This window comes from Trachurus trachurus (assembly GCF_905171665.1).
Source record: "Trachurus trachurus genome assembly, chromosome: 15".
NCBI lineage: Eukaryota > Metazoa > Chordata > Actinopteri > Carangiformes > Carangidae > Trachurus > Trachurus trachurus.
This window is the reverse complement of record NC_139906.1, coordinates 22246048-22267194: the sequence shown is the minus strand read 5'-3', so window position 1 is coordinate 22267194 and position 21147 is coordinate 22246048. Positions and strand designations below refer to the sequence as shown.

At 41.6% G+C, this 21147-nt stretch overlaps 1 protein-coding gene across 1 annotated transcript in view; it reads left to right on the top strand.

The window, feature by feature from the left end:
* Nucleotides 1-21147, top strand: part of cdh23 (cadherin-related 23) — a gene marked incomplete at both ends in the record, with an annotated part of 141460 nt that overhangs the window by 19592 nt on the left and 100721 nt on the right. The window contains 3 exons of the mRNA XM_083987632.1: nucleotides 7333-7475; nucleotides 7753-7800; nucleotides 8192-8284. Of these exons, the coding sequence (XP_083843758.1) occupies nucleotides 7333-7475; nucleotides 7753-7800; nucleotides 8192-8284 (284 nt within the window). The remainder of the gene's footprint in view (nucleotides 1-7332; nucleotides 7476-7752; nucleotides 7801-8191; nucleotides 8285-21147) is intronic.

Here is a 21147-nt window from a genome sequence, read left to right as displayed (position 1 = left end):
ATCTTAGCTTTGTTCTTTCTTTTCCACAGGTTAAGGCACAGTGAGGTTTTTGATTTTAAGCCGCAGGTACATGAACCATTTGTTTTCAACATTTTGCTCCTCCTGTTTGGGCTTCTTTAGTCGTAACTGTACCATGAACCACAACCTAGTTTCTTTTGAAGACAGCCATACAGTATGTAATAGATCTACTCTTTCACTTACATCAAGAAAAGCTGACTCAGTTTATGGTTTTCTTGCAAAATTCCAAAATATCTAAAACATATTGGTTCAGATTGTTCATACATGATGACCTTCATAAGATGTGTATTGACAAACTATGTTTGCAAAAAAAAAAGTATCAGTGTTTTTCACACATTATGTGTGCATGCACGATTCATGAATATACAGAAGTGCAGAGGTATTTTCTGTTTGAAAGCTATGTACACACACGCACAGACGGGGGGTGTGTGGTCAGGGAGGTGTGTATGCCTCTCAGGAATGGCTAAAGGAAAGACAGAGGGTGTTCTCCTCTCATCCGTGACAGATTTAGTCATAAATCTGTTGGATTAATACACAGCCTCCCAAGGACTCTGTGGTGTGTGTTGTTGAAACACAGGAGTCACTTAAAGCCAGACTCCAGGCACTATTTGTCTTCGGCTCTCTTTCCCATCACAGTTATTGATGTCACACACACACACACACACACACACACACACACACACACACACACACACACACACACACACACACACACACACACACACACACACACACACACACACACACACACACACACACACACACACACACACACACACACACACACACAGGGGAGAAGGCCAGTGAAAAATTGAGAAAGGGTAAATGAGAGGAAAATTAGATTGAATATGGTAAATGTCTTGTTTCAAAAGCAGCCATTAAAATGTAAGGATTTCAGTGTAGTAAGTTATTTTTTTGTAAAAGACAAATAAAACCTCATTTGAAGTCTGTAATTGTTATTTGTCCCCATTATTTATGAAGTAAATTGTTCTCATTTGCCATTTTGAGTGTATGTTTGTATTTGCATTTGTTTATTTGTGGCACAATATGGAAATCAGAGCTTTTCTTTCCTTCCACCTTTTTTTTTTTATTGCTACCTGTCTAACTGACCTCCCTGGGGGAAAAGCCTTTCTGTCACTCTCCGTGGCTGCCGTCATTCTACAGAGAAATAAACTATCTGCATGCATCCTCTTTTCAGCTATTAAAGATGCCCCCTGAACACATACACCTCTCTTTGTATGGAAATTGGGGTCCTAGCACTCAGTTTGTGGCCACCGCACCATTGTCATTCCAGGTGGATCTGCTAGGTTTATTTCCACGTCCAACTGGCTTCCCAGAAGCAATCAGGTTCTCTAGACATTAACGTAGCATACAGCACCGTGGGCAAAGAAGGCAGCGATGAGATGATTTCGCTCATTTCCATCTTATTTCTACAGGAAGAGAATAAAGTTTAATTTATTGTGTGTTTGACTGAAAGTGAGGGTGCAAGTTAATGCATCTGCCCCCAAGAGATCTCTTAAAAGGATGAGCCTGAAAGACTGACTTAAATCCCTGATGGAATCTGACTCGTAAATTACCCCCAAAGTGCTTGATATGAGCCACATTGACTGAAACTGTTGGGGTCCTACATTGGTATGACTGCAGTGGATTTTGACTCGCAGCTACTCTGATCAATACAAATATGCAGCATATAGTTCCATTCTTAAGCCATTAATGGCTGAATGTAGATCACTCCCACCTTGCATAATACCTCAAATTAAAGTTGTTGCTTATATTTGGGAATTTACACTGTAATGGCCACATTTAACAGCTAAATTCCTGTTTCTCATTTTAACAAAAGTAAAGTGGTGTTTCTACATGAGTGTGCATCTCTGTTTACCAGTTTATGACTATCCATCTTTCAGTGCATGCAGTCAAAGAGATGCTAACGCAACTGTAATAGGGGTGTGCACAAAACTGACCTACTGTATTTTGTTTCAGTAACACAGTCAATTAGCAGGGCTAGTTTTTGCATGCTTGCTCTTTAACACTGTGCCTGTTGTCCCAGACCTAAGGGATGTGATTTTGAAAGATATATAGCATCAGCTTAGAGTCACAGTCTCATAATCACAACTCATCTACAGTACTGTATATCATATAAAGGCTTTTCATTACCACTTCTCAACGGAGAGCATTCAGTTCAATTTCTGTTCACATGCTAATCCATGAAGTGACAAACGTTACACTAAAGTAACAAAATTCAGTCACCACTGAAGGAGCTCACACTGCCAGTTAGCTGAAGATAGTATTTTCTTGTGTGAATTTCTTTAGGCGTGATTGATGTGAGGCAGCATGGCTTCAGCTTGGCATTGCTGATGTGTTTGAAGGCTCTCACTGTCAGCAGATAGAAAGTGTGGTAACATGAGTGGCATCATACTGACTCATCAGCCCACTGATTGCATGACTTCAATCCCTAGGCCTGAGCCCTGCCTCGAGACAATTCATCAAGTATTTATACAGAGCAGGTGAAGATTCTTTCTATCCTTACCCAGTCAGGTTTTGTCTTGAGGTGGCTTCATCTTTCTTTTCTTTTGTCTGCCAATACTTTTGCGCACAGCATACTGAACATTGGCCATATACCCATTTAGCCTCTGTGTACCATAAAATTTGAAGCTATAATTCACAACATGCCTGAAATTGCAGTCCTGACAATGCCTGTCTCACTGAATCAGCACCAGATGAACGAGAGGTCTGGAGATGTCACCAACATAATGAACAGGGCTTTGGCCTATAGCCCCTTTTCTTTCTCAAGCCCGAGGCCCCAGGGCAGGGCCGAGCCTAGTCCTCGTCTAACACGCACGACTCCTATTGATCCTGCAGGGATTGATGTCCTCCCGCGGCTGATTTAGCGTCCTCACTGGTCCCCTTGCCTTTCCTAAAAGGTTGGGCTGAGTAAAACATGGTGCTCCTGCTGTGTATAGGTTAGCAAGTCGTCCTAGTTTTCTTCTTTTCCTCCTCCTCCCTTTCAGTCTTCTGTCTCTCCAGGCTTTGTCATTTTGTGTATTTTACGACAGCACATTTTTCACCACTGCCACAGTAAATCAGCAATGCTTTTGTCTTAATGCAGAAGTCCTGTGCTAACTTTCAGAGAAGTGCTTATGGTAATGGAGTCTACTCTACTTCTGCTATGCCTCCTTAACACACTTTTGGCTCAAATATTTACATCAAAATGATATATACTGTATATTTTTCCTCTCTTTGCCATTAATTAGCCTCCAAACCTAAACACTTTTGACAAACCACATATACAGTGAGGCCCAAAGTCTGACAGCACTTCTGCTACGGGGAAGTTTATTTCTGTCAAATGTATTTGATTCATCTTTTTTTTATATGTATCTTATGAAAGCAGTGCTATTTGAGGCTGGGGTAAATTACTGAATAGAAGTGCATATATTCTGTTATCTAGTTCGTGTTCCTGAGGGCTACCGCTCACCTTTTTATTTTAAGCCACGGGAGGCATGTATGTCCAAACCCACCAGGATGATAGGCCAGTGTTCTGGTTGAGGTCCCCAGATCCTCAGACAGTAAGACAGTTCAGACAGTAAGGCCAAACCAAAACAACCAAAGCAGAGCAAATAACAACAGAACATGGTCAGAGACAGAAATTCAAGGGCTCAGTATTTAAGTTATGGAGAGGGTAAGAGGTTCAGAGGACAATAGGAGAGAGAAAGGTGAGGTAGAGAGATGATTCCTGCAGCCCATCGCTCTTGTCATAAGAGCAGTGTTGCAGAGTAGAGGAGAAGGGGAGGGGCAGTGTTAATGTGCACTGTATCATTCATAACAGTAATACTGGCATCACTTGCTGCTAAATAGCATCATTTGTCAGGGGAAAGGGCTTGGTGCCACGGTGTTACAGATAAGCATGAGAAGGATACCTACATAACACACACACACACACACACTACTTGTGAGGAATGTTTGTGATTACTTATGTTCTCACTGAACCCTGACCCTCAACACTTTGTGCTCTTACCTTAAATCTAATCTTAAATCTCCTGCAAAGCCTAAAACTAAATCTAAAACCTTAATCACACTTTTAATCAAAGAATAAATCGAGCCTTAACCTAAAATGAATTGATGATTAATTTTTCATTCATACAAAATTCAGTAAAAAATGAGTCACACAAGCACACCAATGTTAAAGCCTTGATTTCAGCCTGAACTACTGAAAGAGTCCAAACCAGATTTAACCACACAGTTTTACGCTGACATTCACTTATCATAATGCTGTTAGCAGTGAGTTCCATCTTTTTCTATATTGGAACATTTTTACACTTGAGAAATCCACCAAAATACACATTCATTGTTTGCAAACGGTAATGCATCATTGTTTCACATCTCAGACGTTTACATTTTTAATCTCTTTACCTAATTAGTCAGTTAATTAGGACAGGCTGACAAATCAATCAATACAATCAAACCTAATAGAACAGGTGGTAGTGTGAGAGCATTTAAGTGAATTCATATAGTGCAGTACCAGATCTATATTGCACTCTGGTTCAGTGAAGGAGTAACGTCCAGTCCAGCACAGGTGCCAGCTCTGCATTCTGCATAATTTTTCTTTATCTGAGCAGAGAATCTCACCCATATGCTTAATGGGTTGGTCATAGTTTGTCTCTCTTTTCCACAGTAGGAGTTAATCTTCCAACAAGACCATGGCTCTCATACATAGTCTTAGTCTCAAACGACAATTTGTTATCCTTCACTCGGATATATGTCTACCCGCATGGAGCAGACAATTCTTCCACAGCTGAGAGGGCCGGAAGGGGGGAGAGAAAAAAATCAGTTATTATTGATGACTATGAGGTAAAATGCTTAATTTGCACCGTCTTCAACCAAATTATAACTCATATTGAAAGCAGCTGAATTTGCATAAATCTCATTAGACGCAATGAGAGGGGTTCATAAATCGTTATATTAATTAGTCATTTTTGCCACCCTTTCATAGGAAAATGGGGTGTATTAATAAAACGAGAGGGGTGTGTGATTGTGAAGCCTAATTGGTCGTTGTGTTAAGCAGTTTGGTGAGCAAGTGATAGGCTTGATTTAGCTTTGCTTCACCTCTATTGTCTGGTCGAATCCTTGCTGTGAGGGAGAGAGGAGTGTGTGTGTGTGCACGCTGCCGCTGCATTTGTGTGTGATCTGTGTCAGTACTTTTATATGCTTACAGTATACTCATCTTCAATGCCTTCTTATTTCTATTTAGGGTGAAAGGTGGAGTTGAAGCCTATCCCACCATGTGCTGCTAGAGGTCACCATCACAGGGCACACACACAGACAATATAATCATATTCACATCCACACCTCTGGAAATTCAGATAGTTATGTATGTTATATATAGAAATGTGTTTGTACTGTAGTGTGAATCATTTGCACCTCTATAAGTGAGACTTTCCAAGTCCTTTGTCCCATGAGCATGGGAGGAAAGTAGCATAACCTGATCATATGGGAGAGTGTTGTTGTGACTAACATTTTGTGATAAGCATGTTATTATTTTTTGAGCTGTCTTCCGGGGCCTCCAGGAAAGTTCAGCACCATGGACAGTGCCCATACTCCCTGGCTCAGATCCAGTCTGGCCTCTACACCCTCCCCTCTCCACTCCCCACTCCACTTTTGTTTGCACAAATAGATTATACAACCCTTCAACACTGAGTCTGCATCAGTGTAGGCTTATAAACCACACAAACACACAAACCACAAACTTTACTCCAGGATGGATGAAATACCACTTGAGTTCAGTGTGGCTATTTATAAAGGTTGAATTATAATTTGGCCCAACTCAAACATATATTTGACTATTTCAATCAGAGAAAGGCAAAGGTGCCCCAAATCTTGTTGCTGTATTTCCTCTCTACACTCCTCCCGTTAGCAATGCCAGCCCATAGCCCTGCCCAGAGATTTACAACATACAATGTTGTGAACAGACCCAAAGAAACGGCCTATTTTCGCGGTGCAGGAAAAACGCAGTTTTTATTTGGACCTATAACCAACTCACGTATCCCTCCGCCCAGGGTTAGCACCCGCCAATCAGCAGTTGGTTAGGTCTGAATAAAAACTGCGTTTTTCCTGCACTGCGAAAATAGGCCGTTTCTTTCTTTCTCTTATTATTGGTGGAAATGCTGGTAGAGCCGGTTTCACGGATGCTGCCCGGTGGATCATGGTAATAACGCCGCAGAATCGCCGTTTATGGTCAGAACTACGACGGTATCTGATCGTCTTCGAACCTCCGATTTTCATACTTGATAAATGAAAACATTCTTGGTAGGACGTCCGTCTTGCGCCGGTCCAAGAATTTCACCATGCGTGCAGAGGCTCATGGGAAACGTAGTGTGTAAACGCTTCGCTTTCCAAAACTCCTCTAAGTCCCTGTCCCTTTAAGTAAGAGACCCTCCATAGACTCACACATTGTCACATATTGGAAGGATGTAGGGGCCAGATTTGAATTTGGTCTTTGTTATTTGTTTGTTTTTTTCTTCTTCGTTTTGCTTGTCCTCTGTGAATAGACAAGAGACCATAATTCATATTCATAACATCTATTGTGTGTGACTGATCACAGCATACCCTCCTCTCTGCATGTTACAATACCCTTCTCAAACAGTTTTACCCTGGCCAGTAATGAGCATTGTCCCTGTGGGTCCCTGGCTCCTGATGCTGTCCTCTGTGGCTGTGCTCACCTCAGCCATGCCCTTTTCAACACCTATCCAGCATGGTGGTTTAGCCAGCCTGACGGCACTTCACCTCTGCCTTTGATTAGCCAACCTCTCTGAGCTCTGGTGTCTGTGATGAATGAAACTTTTGAAACCACTGCAGCTCTAGTTAAAAACCATGTGCCCCTCTAAATGCTAGTGTGTTTTGTGCTGTCGTTAAACTCAACTTAAAAGTCTGCCCTTGGACCCTGTTGTCATGCTTTATGTTTATCTTGATGGAATTAGAATATCTTTCTTTTCTTATGTCTCCCTGCATCTAAATGACAAAGTAGCTCAAGTCAAAGCTTCTGGGATCAAGATGTTATCTCATTCATATGTGTGTACGTGTGTAATATCTGTGTATTTAATGGCGAACCATCACTGACTTCCATGACAAATGAATTCTGGGTAACAGAGGCATGTCATCTAAAAAATCTAGTGGCACAAATAAATACATATTAACAGATCCTTTCATGTATATGTCTTTGTGGGAATAATGGGACAAGGCTCTTTCAGTATGTTACATGTTTTGTGAGACACCCTGGCCTTTAACCCTGTGTGACCTGTGACCTTTGACTCTGTCTGGCAGGTTCATCAGTGGCCCAGCTAAAGGCAACTGATCCTGAGGGGGAACCCCTCGTGTATGGGGTTTCAGGAGAAGAGGCCATGAAGTATTTTTCAGTGAACCAAGACACTGGTGTAGTGTGGCTTCGACAGCAGCTCGACCGTGAGGTGAGGTCACTAGACAAGCACACATACTGACAAACCACTGCACACACTTACACATTATAAAAGAAAATGCACTGTGCACAAGAAAATACACTCAAGACAATTTTGAAAATAGGACAGAATGTAAATTATCCAAGGATGAAAGAGCTGTGAAAAATGAGCAGGAAGAAGAAAGGTCTTTGAATGGCATTTCTGCGTCTTCCCCTGCCTTTCTGCCCTGCTCCTTTGCACTACATGTTCATGCAAAGTTTGTGCTGATGCGTGTCTCTGTCTCCACCAGACCAAGTCAGAGATGCAGGTCGAATTCTACGTGAGTGACATTCAAGAGGTAAGAAACAGATTTGCACTGTGATCACAGTTATGACACCTCCTGTCACAGACTGATACCTGGATACAGCCTGGCCACATAACACATAGAGACCTTCTCTCTCAATCCATCTCTCTTTCAGTCTCTCACTTAATTCTCACCCTTATTTCTCTCTTTCTCACATATAATCATCCTGACACCTGTCTCACTCCAAACAGTTTAGTTGCTGAAACACACTGACGTTCAACCTACTCTCCCCTGCGGGTAATCTGTCACACACTTGTCCTGTTTTCTTTCACTCTGAATCTTGGCTTGGTGTGGCTAACACACATTTTCAGAAACTACAGTGCTCTGTCAAGTAAAGAGTGGAGGTGGCTGTGGAACATTTCTACCCAGGTGTTTCCTCCCTTAGGTGGTCAAAGACACAGTAAACATCCAGATTGGAGACGTGAATGATAATGCACCGACCTTCCATGGGCAGCCCTACACCGTCCATATCCCGGAGGTAAGGATAATCTCCACTTCTTTAACTCTTTTAAACCATACGACAACATGAGTGGGGGTTATTATTCGCTTTCTTTAGAGAATCTAAATAAAATAAATCTGACAGTTGTTGTTCTATGAACACTAAAGCAATGAAGCTAGCAGGAAAACACATCTGCCTCACACATATCTACTACAAAGGGCAGCAAAGGTGTGAATCTAGAATTTTAAGGATATGAAAACATGTATGAAATTCAACTCAATCTTATGACTGTTGTAACAATAGTAACTGCATGTTGGCTACATGTGGTGATAATGAACTATTGAAAGTGCTTCTCTGTCCTGGAAATGGGTGTTTTTTTTCTGGCACCTGTGATCTTCCCACGATTTGAGGTGCTGCGTTCCTGCTATGGTAAAAGAGTGTGCACAGCCTACTTTTATAGAGAAGAAAAACACTCACTGCAGTGGAGACCTCAATCTCTTTTCTCCTCTCAGTTTCTCTCACTTCTCTGTCCTCTCTCTGAATCTGCTACCTCCCTCTTCGGCTCTCACTTCTTTCCATCGTTCTCTCGTCTTTGCCCTCTCCCTCATCTAATCCTTGATATGAAGTAATTGCCAGAATGGAGTGGAGGACTTCAAACAGGGGCTGAAATCCACACACGCAAACACACACACATCCACATATTTTGTTGTGTTTATATTGAGCACATACCCCTTTTCTGAGTCTTCACCAAATCTTCAAAGCCACTCGCTTTTTCTCTCCCCAATCCATAAAGTCAGGCACATAAACGGGAGAAAGGAGGACTGTTGGGACAAGGCTGTTTAGACCACCCACCAGGGAAGGTTCTCTCGGGCCAGTGCAACCACTGCTCAGTTGTGTGGGACTCACTTTCAGTCCACATACAGACTTTCCAGTCACTGCAAACAATAGGCTTCAGTTTAGCCTCCGGAAAGCCATTAAGCAGAGTTGTGCCTGACCCTCAGTCGCTCACATATTGTTGGTTCCCTTGCATCACTCAGTGAATTACTGCTTATGTCAGTCTTTCCCTCCTAGTGCTTACGAAATTTAAGCTTTTTTATTTGAGGCAATGGGATGTCGTAATAGATCAGATTCCCTTAAACTCACACAGCAGTGACTCACAATTCACATTCAGCGTTTCTTTACATTGGAAATGGCTGTAGCCTTAACATTGAGACGGAACTTAGTCATAATAAAATATGAAACCTTGTGAATGTGAGCACAGCAAGAGACTAATGCAGGTGGGATGTGTTTCATCACAAATCTCCATGAACTTGTTTGTTTGTGTGCCTCACTTGATAAATGAGACATTGCAAATTCATTCATATTTTTACAACTCTGTTGGAATAAAGATGCAGCACACGGTCCAATCTGTAGAAGAAAGCTCTTCATTAAAGCCTGCAACCTCTTCCACTTAAAGCTTGTGGGAGGTTTGTGAACTAGTGAGCTTCTTCCTCCTGTCTTCCTCCTTCCTTCACCTTATCTTGTTTGCACACAACTTTCGTTACCTGCATTTTTATGGCCTCATTACCTTTGTGACAGTAACTGACCTCTAGCGGGCAAAGCAAACATACTGCGACATCACTCCATCATGCTGTCACTCACTGGACATGCCACCGTAACTGCTGGTTAGAGGACCATCAGTGCTGCTAGATAGTCCTGCTGGGCTGTAGTGTGCAGAGAAAAGGATGGGAAAGGGTGGCAGATGTGAATGATGACACTGTAGTAAAAGTAAAAGAGGAATGATGAGAGAAAGACAAAGGATTCAAATAGTGAGATTGAAACAAACATCTAATGATGAGATCTAACACAAGCAGTGACACAGAACTCGAAACAGACTGACAGAACCCAAAGGAAAACAACACAAAGAGCTCGAGGGCTGTTGAAACAGAAGCATAGGGGAGGAGTTATATTGAGTTGGGCCTGATGCAGCTCAGCGGTGAGCAGATGAAGCAATGTGAGTGGCAAGGTGAGCAGTGCAGTCGGGAGAGCAGGGGGAGTGTGTGTGTAAATGTCGTTTTAATTTGTAGAGCCATAAAGAGGGTGAAGGGGAGCAGGTGGGCTGCTAGCATTCCCTCTGTCAGTGCTAATGAGCTGGCCAGATTTACAGCATCCACGCTCTCAAGCAGGCAGCAGCAGAGACTGGATACAAAGAGTGTCGACTATCACCAGAAATAATGTTTTGATAGAACAGCAGATGGGCTGCAACCCAAATCCATTATTGGGATACTGAGAAGTGTTTTTCACATTCCCTAAGTGCGACAGGTAGTCCTCCATACAGCACACTCTATTGACAAACCCAAAATGTTTTGCCAAGTGTGCATCTGTGTAGTACAGAGCCGCTGCCCGAGCCGCTGTGGGACTATCTGTGGTTAAAGACAACCCTCCCCAAAAACACTCCCGCACACCTCCCCCAGCTGCCTGGCCCTCATACCCCCCACTGGGAGTTGGTCTCTCTGTCAGCGCCACTGTGATAGTAAAGCCAACACTAACAACTTCTCTAACTGTGCCCAGTGTGTGCCATGTCCTACAGTTCCATAGGCTGCCCCTGACCACAAACTGCTTACTCTTGCTCAGTCCCTCCAGCTCGCTTCTGTCCTACACACAAAAACATGTTTTTACTATTATTGCATAAACTTTAGTCTGGCATGTGTTTAATCTCAGTTTATACTGTATATTACCCATACTTAGTTTCCTGTGACCTTAAAAAAGTAATTTTTTCCCCCATGTTTTTTTTTTTTTTGCCTGAGTCCATCCTCATGCTTCAGAATTTGAATTCTATCTCTTTTCACCCTCTTGCCAATGCACACATCCATGCCTACAGTACCTACAGTAAATATGCAGTGCAGTGCAATACTGCCTTCGATAACGATTATGTTATTACGAGTATGATGCACACAAGATTGTATTGCAGGCTTTAGACCAGTGCTGTAATGTGGCAGATGGATTAAATATATTGGCAAACAGGCAAACAGGCAGACAGGCAAGAGGCTCCAAGTGATAGATATCCAAACTTTATCTGTTGACTGTCTCTCAGGTATGCCAGGCAGGTGAGCAAATCCCTCCTCAGCCTCTATTTTTTATCAGCCATATCTCAATGTCCCTCTCTAACCTACAGTAAGCTCTGATGAACTATGGCTGATGTTATAGAATAGGGCTGCCCGTGGTGGAAACCCCTTTGGTGAAAGTCAAACATCTGAAGAAGAAAAGGCTCCTCAGTCTGGTCAGAGAGACAAAAAGTTTTTGTATTTGGTTTGTCTTTAAGATTCCTCAGTAGAAGCAGTGGAACAGGAATCCAACAGAAACGTATAGTTATTTAAGCCAATAACTGGCATTCGATAAAATTATTTTTGCTTTGCAGTAAAAGTTAGGCCCTGTCTGGGTACATTTCTTATCAGCTAGTGACTTTTGTCAGTTGGATAATTGTCTGTTTGGGTAACACACACCCACATCCAGTGCTCATAAGCACTATGATAACAGTTTTTGTAGGGAGATACTCAAGCCAGCATCATGTTAGTCTCTAACTTTTGGCTACTACTTCCTCCAAACAATTTTGCACTCATAGATAATATTGGCAGAGGGTGTTTGAGAGCTCCTATTATGCCTGTGAATGAGCTGTTTAGTGCTCAATGCGGGCTCTGGCAGCGAAACAGAGGCACCTGCTATTTGATGTGCCCTCTGTCGCTGTCAGGTGGAACATAGATGAATCTGTTATGGTCCTTTCTTCTTTGCCTTTGTTCACTTCTGAAAGCTGAAATCTGTTATGGCCCTCTGACTTGTATTTTAGCAGGTTACAGCACCCACAGGTAATTTGTTTATGAGGTGACAACAAATATCTCAGCTCTAAAGCAGCACCTACGGTGTATGGACTATTATCCTTGTTTGCTATAAGTTATCGGGGGAACCTAAGATAAAAAAAGCTTTATTTGTAGTGAAAACATTTGTTTTTGGAATTAAAGTCATCAGATATTAGTGGCGTAATTCAGCAGTAACAATACTTTTTTGAGACGCAAAATGCACAGAAATGTGCATGCTGTCTTATAGAAGTAGGATTTATCCCATAATGATTTCACATCATCTCTCCTGGTCTTTCCTGTAGTGTAATTGAATCTAGTGGTTACTGAGCTGAGTGGTGGCTGGTTGACAGGCGCAGGCCTCAAAGAGAATTCTGCCTGACACTAAGACCCTGAGCCCAGGGAGGGATGGAGGGATTTAGGGAGAAAGAGAGAAAAGATGGATAAAGTGAGAAGGTTAAATGGGAAGCAGTCAATATTTTACTCACCTCAGCCTCCATTTATTACTTTCTCCTACATAGATTCAGAGCTTGGGACCCAATTCTAAAAAAGTACCTTTTACTGAAGTGTTTTCTCTACTTTTGGAGGGAATATGAGAAGCTGTTCCTCTGCATTATATCCTTTATACTGAATAATGAAATCATGAATACAGTTAACAAGAAAGTGATTTTAGAAAGGAAGTGTTTGAAACAGTAAACAGTTGGAAGCTCTTTTGCACTTTTCTTTCTTTTTTTTTTCTTTTTACATCTGTTCATATGATAATGTCTGACAGCACTCATTTAAACCTAACACATGATCATCCTCTACAAACTAATCCAACTCGCACATAAACTCATCCATTTTTATACACCACAATATGGCCAGTTTTTATACAGGCTCAGGATGTGTTACCAGCTGTTTGTTAACATATTTCAAGCAGAAACAGTCCACTGATGGATTTGTGTGTGTGTGTGTGTGTGTGTGTGTGTGTGTGTGTGTGTGTGTGTGTGTGTGTGTGTGTGTGTGTGTGTGTGTGTGTGTGTGTGTGTGTGTGTGTGTGTGTGTGTGTGTGTGTGTGTGTGTGTGTGTGTGTGTGTGTGTGTGTGTGTGTGTGTGTGTGTGTGTGTGTGGCAGAGTGGGAGGCTAATTTTCCTTTTGCAGATATTCATTATATTCCAGCCTGTTTTTGTGTGTGGATAGTACAGTCTTGAAATGAGTGAGTGTGGTTTTTCACTTCCATGCAGGATGATTCATTTGTAGACCTCAGTAATCCTTTTCAGGGCAAATGGCCGCTTAAGTTAGTTGTCAGAGAGGATGTCAAGCCTGTAGAACAATATTTCCACACATCCTTTCCAGTCCAGGGGTTAACGCAACAAATACTGCCAGGGCTTCATGCACGCTGCCACTCATGAAGGTAAATCGCATCCTCTTCCTCGCTTTATGTTTCTGTCATTTACTTTATCCCACTGAGCATGAAGAGCACCTTGATTTGCGTGCTATGCAGAGATGGGTGCAGATTTGTCTGTCAAAAAGACGATAGGCCTGGTGTATGTGAGTGACCAGTGCATTTCTGAGAGAGAGTGAGAAACGGGAGAGACAGACAGAGAGAGGGAAGTCAGGGAAGTAAGATGGGGCACAAGGAAAGACTGGTGAGAGGGGTAAGATTGAAAGGGGAGAGAGATCGGCTTGCACTCCCCAAAGCCATTAAAGTTTGATTCACCCACTCCTCACTCTTTGAATAAATCAACCTGTCGTTCCCTCTCCCTTTCTTTCAAGTGTTCGGGTCCCACACCTCCACCCCCACCCCCACCCTGCCTTTGGCGCTCTCCTTCCCCGTAACCCTCACTTGACAGAATTGTGAATTCTGACAGGACTTTGCTAACAAAGCCTTCCGTACTCTACAGCTGCTTTTGTTTGCGTTTATGTTTACGTGTCTGTGGGAGAGGGAGGGAAAGACAGACCATTAATTCTCTCTAATTCTTACTGCAGTGTGTATGGTTCCATGGTCACAGGAACAATTTTCTGTTGAAAAAGGGAATAAATTAATAGGTGGAAAAAGAATGTGCAGCTACAAGTCATGCCTTTAACCTCACCAGAGCTCCATTTGTCATTATGCAAATTATGTAACAGTTCATTCTGTCTGTCTTCTTCTTTGTCTCAATATGCACCTTCCTCACTATTCGTCTGATTTCCCTCCTCCTCTGTTCTTCCAACCTTGGCCAGATTTGTCTTAATAGAGCTTTACAGCCTTTCCAATTTGGTCAAATCTATTTTGGCTGTCACTTCCACAATTGGAATGGTAGGGAGAGAGCTATTACGCATTATAGAGAAGTAAAGAAAAAGTGAACAGTGCAGTCCAGTTTAATAATAACATGTCATTAGGAGCATTAAGCTTGCTGTGAATGAAATTTAACTAGTCGCAACTCTTTACTCTCCTCTACACAAAGTACAACTGAACTGGACTCATCTGGTTTTAATGTTTTTGTTCAAATGTGATTTTTTTCTTTCTCTTTTTTTTGCCACTCTATTTGTTGTTCAATTTACACCCCAGATCCCAGGTTTTACAGCTCTATGTTACAGCAGGCATATGTGACAACCACAACAACTCTCAAACTAATTAATGTGGCAAACAGATGTTTAAGCTCCAACTTGCAGCCTATCCTTGTCAAATCTCTGTTTCATTCTCAGGTTGTCATTCTAGTCAGTCTGGTGTCATCTTGCAGTGTCATGTTTGTTTGGCATTTCCTGAATAGAAGAAACTAGGCCTCTCGACCAGCATCGTTGGTCATTCTGTCAAACCCTGACGTTTTAGGAGTGGTTTGTTACGTTTAATAGTCAGTGCAAGCTATTTTTAGAACAGCGGAGCAGAGCCGTGAGCTGCTTATAGCTACGCTACGGAGGCTAATGAAATGTATTGGTTTCCCTCATCAAACTCATCAAATACACAATCCAACAACTCTAAAACGCTCTGGTGGACAAGTTGTGACCTGCACGTTCACCACGCTATGAGATAATAACAGAACGTTACGAGACGGAAATGTTGAACTATCCCTTTAACAATATGAACATTTGAATCAATCAACATGTTTCTATCCCAGTTAACTATCTTACTGTGGTGCTTAAGAAACCTAGAAAAGCCAAGTGTGTTTGACTGGATGCAGTCAATTAATATTTTAAAAGTAATAATGAGCCAAATAAGAAAACAAAGGACAGGAAATCAGTTGTTAAAGAAACGGAGGTCAAGCAAAAATCTCAAATTCAATGTCATTCTTCGTGAAAAAAGATTCAAGTAATTTAAACCATCATTTGGGTTTTAATGAAATGGAAATAATTGACAGAATTATGTGAGGTATCTTCTCCTTGCCTCAGGGAGTAAAGCAGAATACACAGTTTGTGATTCACTGTTCGGCTGTGAGTAAATTATTAGGTTTTTAAATTTGCTCAGTTAAAAGGCCTTTGGACAGGAGAATTGTTGAGATGTTTTGTGGAGAAATGAGACTCTTTGGTGCGTTGTATTCTTTAATTTTATGCCAAGTGGTGGAGAGAGAAGAGTCAGTATTACCTCCCATAAGTAAGCAAGGTCAGTGCTTCCTGTAGTCAGCAGCTGACATGACAACCGCCACCTGTCACCAGAGACCCTCCTCATCCAACTGAAACCCCTTCTTCTTGCCCCCCCCCCCATGTCCCCAACATAAGTGCTTTGATGTATAATTGAGTTGTGTGCTCGTCCACTCCTCTCCCATGTCTTCCACTCTTCCCTCTATGCCCGCCAGGACCCAGCTTATAGAAAAGATAGGTTAAAGTGGGAGAGAAGAAAAAGGAGGAAGCAGGAGAGAGGAGAAAAATTGAGACATTTTTGTCAGGAGAAAAGCTATTGGATTGCAATTCAACTACTTTAAGTGTCAGACATTTAGGAACTACTGCTAATACAAAACCTAAGGCAACATTTCAGGAGTTGCTAAATGAATCAATAAATGAATCTATTACAAAATGTTGTTGCATGAGCACAGGGGATTGAGATCCAAAACTCAGACAAGTCCTAACATTCCTCCCGATCTCTACTGAGCACTCCACTTGTGTCATGTCTCATCAACAGGATGTAATTTAATTTGACAATGTCACTTTCTGCTAATTGAGATGAAGAGAGAGATGGAAGGGGAAAGAGGTGGTGGAAATAACAGGTTGGGATATTTGCTATGTGGCAGAAAATACCAATTGCCATGCAGTGATCACTTCATATAAGAGATAATTATACACATATCCATTCTACATTGGTGTCATTAGTGCTGCCCGTGCTTTTTACTGATATTTCTCCAACAAGAACACAGCCTAAACCTTGTAACGCTTAGATATATTTTTCTGTGATAAACTGAAAGTGAAAGTGTTTCTGTCTTGTTCACGTCAGTCTTCTTCCTACATGCTGTACTTTTCTTCGCTTGCTTATCTCTCTGTCCCCACTCCTCTCTGCTGCAGAGCTACATGAAGTGATTGCAAACGGACCCCACTAGTGCCGCGGTTTCTCTGTACAGCCTCTCAGTCTGCTCAGATCTGTTTGTATTTCTGTATGTGACTTTCACATTTACTTCAGTTCATTTCAGATCAATTCAGTTCTGTTCCAGTTAGAGCTCAAATTACACCCGAGCTTTGGGGAGTATGTTTGAGATCACTGGAGTGGGCTGTGTGAACATTTTGTATTGACTTTGTAGTGTACTACTGATATATGGCAGTACAATGTACTGTTTTTCATCTAGATCTGCAGTACACAACTCCATTGTCATGAGGTCTAGAACATACAGGGAGCCCCAGTGATAAAATTATACAGGGTATCACAAAAATTTCACTCAGCAGCAGTATGAATCCTCTCAGTTCACACATACTATGTACAGTATAGACATGTTGTGTCATTAAAATGAAAGCTGTTTTTTTGTTCTAAATAACCAGCCTGGTGTGGTTCAAAGTAGTCTAATGTTTTTTGACAAATTGCCAGAGCATTGCAGTACATCAACGTTACTGACTCTATGACCAGAGCAGATGGCTAGTATAGACTTCCTGGAATATAGATTAAAATGTTTTTGGCTGATAATTATGTTGAGATTGAAATTAGACATTTTTATTCTAATTGCTCATAACTTCTACCAGGCTGATTTTTCTGCCATCATCTAAGCCTCTCCTTATTTTCCCTCTTGCTTTCTTCCACTCACAGTTATTGAAAATAAAACTTCTGCATACTAATACACATCTCAGTGTACCATGATAGTTTGCCCATCAAACACCCCAGTCCTATTAGAATTCCTTAGCTGGTAAGCAGATGGAATCATTTTAATACTCCAGTTGCTGAAAGTTGGAGATATGAGCGATGAGTTAAAGCACACACACACACACCTAAACACACTTTACCTTGGGGAGTTATCAGTGGCATTCTTCAAGCACTGGAATAATGCATGAGAAAATTAAGGCACCTGGAGTCATAGTGCAGGAGAAAGGCAGTCTGGATATGTGTAGTCAGACCCATCTGCAATAGCTTGAATGTGGTGAATTATTTATTGAAAAGTAAGCATGTATATTTGTATGTGTGTGTGTGTGTGTGTGTGTGTGTGTGTGTGTGTGTGTGTGTGTGTGTGTGTGTGTGTGTGTGTGTGTGTGTGTGTGTGTGTGTGTGTGTGTGTGTGTGTGTGTGTGTGTGTGTGTGTGTGTGTGTGTGTGTGTGTGTGTGTGTGTGTGTGTGTGTGTGTGTGTGTGTGTGTGTGTGTCACCTGAGACATTAAGACCCATGGAAGTAGAGCCCCATCTGCCCTCACAATACCCCATGCCCGAGGCTACGGATAGAAAGAGATGTTGATATAGAGTGCAGTGTACCTATAAGACCAGACTGCAGAACGGAGAGGTTCAGGGGTACAGAGTTCACGATGTGGAGAAAACGCACAAAAGACTGGAAAACAAGTGCACACAGAGGAGAGAGGATAGAAAGACGGCAGTAGACAGAGAGCAGCGTGTCTATTGAAAAGCAGCGGACTGCACGTTGAGTCTCATGTGATGTTGCTGGGATGTGATGGCCTGATGTTTGGCTGTACACTTTGTTTTGTAACACGCTGTGTAAAGTGCAGCTTCTCGGTCATCTGCCTCAAACACTGGGCACTGTTGCTGTCTCACATTGATTTAGATATTTCTTATGTATCCTCTGCAATAGAAATTAGAGGGAACTGAGACACGCTATGGCATACCAACCAGGAAAAGTGAGATTCAAAGGAACACTCTGTACAAATGGAGTCAGTAGATCAGAATAATACAAAACAGATACCGTGAAAGGCCAACAAATTGAACTAAAAGTTGACTTTTTAACAATCATAGTGAATTCTTTTGATGTGACGCTTTGCACAGTCCACAGACTTGGCTCTACCACAGCGGGAAATGCAGCTTATAAAAACTGCTCTCTTTTCCCTACAATGAGAAGTGCTGCCATGATTATTTATTGTGAAATGAACATACAATGTGCTGGATCAATCAATTGCTTGCTTAACTAAACCTGGCATATCTCATCGCTCACACAGTGCAGTTTAAACGGTCCCCTCACTCATTTGATGTGGCCTTTGCTTTGTGACACAGCATCACTACATGTTGTTTCCAGGAGCTTAATAAGGAAAATATATTTGATTGAAAATGTATGACCTTATCTGACGTTAGTAGAGACACTCCCTGTTATAGACAAACTAGAGTATCTCCACTATAAAATTCTACAGGACACAATGCTAGTGGAGCAGGAGAAAACATTATCCGTTCTCTCTCCTGCTCATCATTCTCTGGATGATGTGAGCCAATAGGCCCTTATATACCATGCCCATGCCATTAAGCATTAAGGAGACCCCTCGTTTTGGAAGTTTTATTTGTTTAAACTGAAAAAGAAGGAAATAATCGATGCAGAGAAAGTTCTGACCACCAGTGTGTGATTTTGGATGCATTCTCGAAACAGAGGCATAACATCACGTACAAGTAAAAGACTACAGTATAGGCTGTTGTCAGTCAAACGAAAAGAAATAACAATTGCCTTACCACTTTTAAAATGAAAAGCTTAAAAGTAACTGCTTCAACCTGCCAGTAACTTTTTTTTTAACTTCCTCCGGACGAGGAGTGCATAATCACCACAGATTTGTTACGTAGAAATAATCCCCTCTCAAATAAAAAAAACACTACGCCGAACTTTCAGAAAACCTTGTGAAAACCCTTGTGTACAATGAGACTTAACCAATTAATGGTTTCAAACTTCTTCATGACCTTTATGCTGTAAAACCACAATGTAATATCACTTTTTGAAGGCTCTTAGGTGTTTGTCTTGGCTTCTGGCCCCCAAAATGTGAGAATTGACAAAAATAAATCTGTAATATGCAGGCTCCCGGTTGAAATCCATGTGGTTTTACAGGCTGTTTCCTAAGTTGACATAGAAATTTGTTTTCGAATTTGCATAATATCACCCTTACCTGTGAGTATCGGTACCAGTAGAGGGGACGGGGCGGGTGAGCAGTGGTTTGTTTCCATTTAAAGGGACAGGCACTGAAACCAGTCGTTCTGAACAGGGCTGTCTTGAGTGCTGTGATGTTTGATCCTTGGGGTATTTTGACCGAAGCATGACACAGACATGTCTTTAAGACTCCTGGGAACTATTTTATTTGTGGAAAAGGGGCATAATATGTCTCCTTTAAGACATCATGTTACCCCATACAATCTGCATGGACAAGTGTAAACTATTTAGACAGAATTTTAGATGCATAAACTGGAAGGTAGTTTGAAGCAAGACCAGAGGAGGATTCGGGGAGGGTTGTGTGCATGTAACAGTTATAGAGATGGAAAGAAAATAAGGCCTTCATGCCAGAAAGATAAAATCTTTATGAAACCTCAAAATAGGCCTACCTGTGACTGAAGTCACGCTTTGTGCAGGTTTAGCATAGATTTGATACAGTCATTTGGCCACAGTGACTCATTTCAAGTGAGATGTCAACCTACTGTATCAATGGTAAGTCAATGACAAATCAGAAAACTGATATTTTGATTTGAAGTCAGCTTTCATGTTGATTTTGTTGTTTTGTTTAGACTCTATTCTGTATGTCTTTGACTAAATCTATTCTCACTTCTTCACTCCATCTCTCCCCTTCGTGTTAGTTCTGGGCAATTGCCCAAAGAATGTTTCCCTCACTCCCAGTGAATTCAAATCAGACCGCTTGTACTGGTGAGTGAGTGCAAACATAATCCAGCTGCTATAAAATGCTTTTCAGCCGCTACGTAAAGTTCAGTATTGTATTATGGAGCTCTGTAATGTTGTTCCAGATGTGAACCTTTACAGCTGATTGCCCTCAGTGTGAATAGTAAAGATTATGAATATGGAGCAACAAAAGCAGACAGGGCCCGGCTAATTGAACAATGTACAGCACCAGTTTACATGATGTTAATGAAGCTGTACAGGTCGATGGATGCTGCAGGTTAATCTCTCTGTCTGTTTCCTAGCCTCTGGTCACATATCTCTCAACAGAAACACAATAAATAGCTGCCCACATGCACAAACCCAAAGACACTTCAACTAGTCCCTGATTTCCCTGTGTTGTTGAAGGGTGGACTGATTAAATTTAGAGTTTTATGGGGGAACTGTGAAAAATATGACAAATAAATAAATAAAGCTAGTGCCTTGCTCCCCTAGGCAACAGCCATTTATATGATCATCAGCTCCACTCCAATTTGCATTTAATTCTATTTTAAAAAATGATTTCTCAAAAAAGGAGAAGTGAAGAGGAACAAGAAAATAATGTACGAGAACAACAGGCTCATTTCATTTACGTTCCAGTGTATTTTATCAGGTAGTTAATTATCTTTTGTTTACTAAATGTGACTTTTCCTTGAGGACCACACATTCATAACATGAACTTACCTGTATTTCTACAATGTACACTTACATATGCATATCTGTGCACTTTGCCTTCTTAAAAGAGACTCTGTGCTTCCCTTCTGATTGACATACAGTTTTCACAGTCAGTCGCAGCCTGGTCAACCACAGGTTATTATAGTCTGCTACAACTGAGCAGTAAATGTAAACTGTGATGGTGAGTCAGC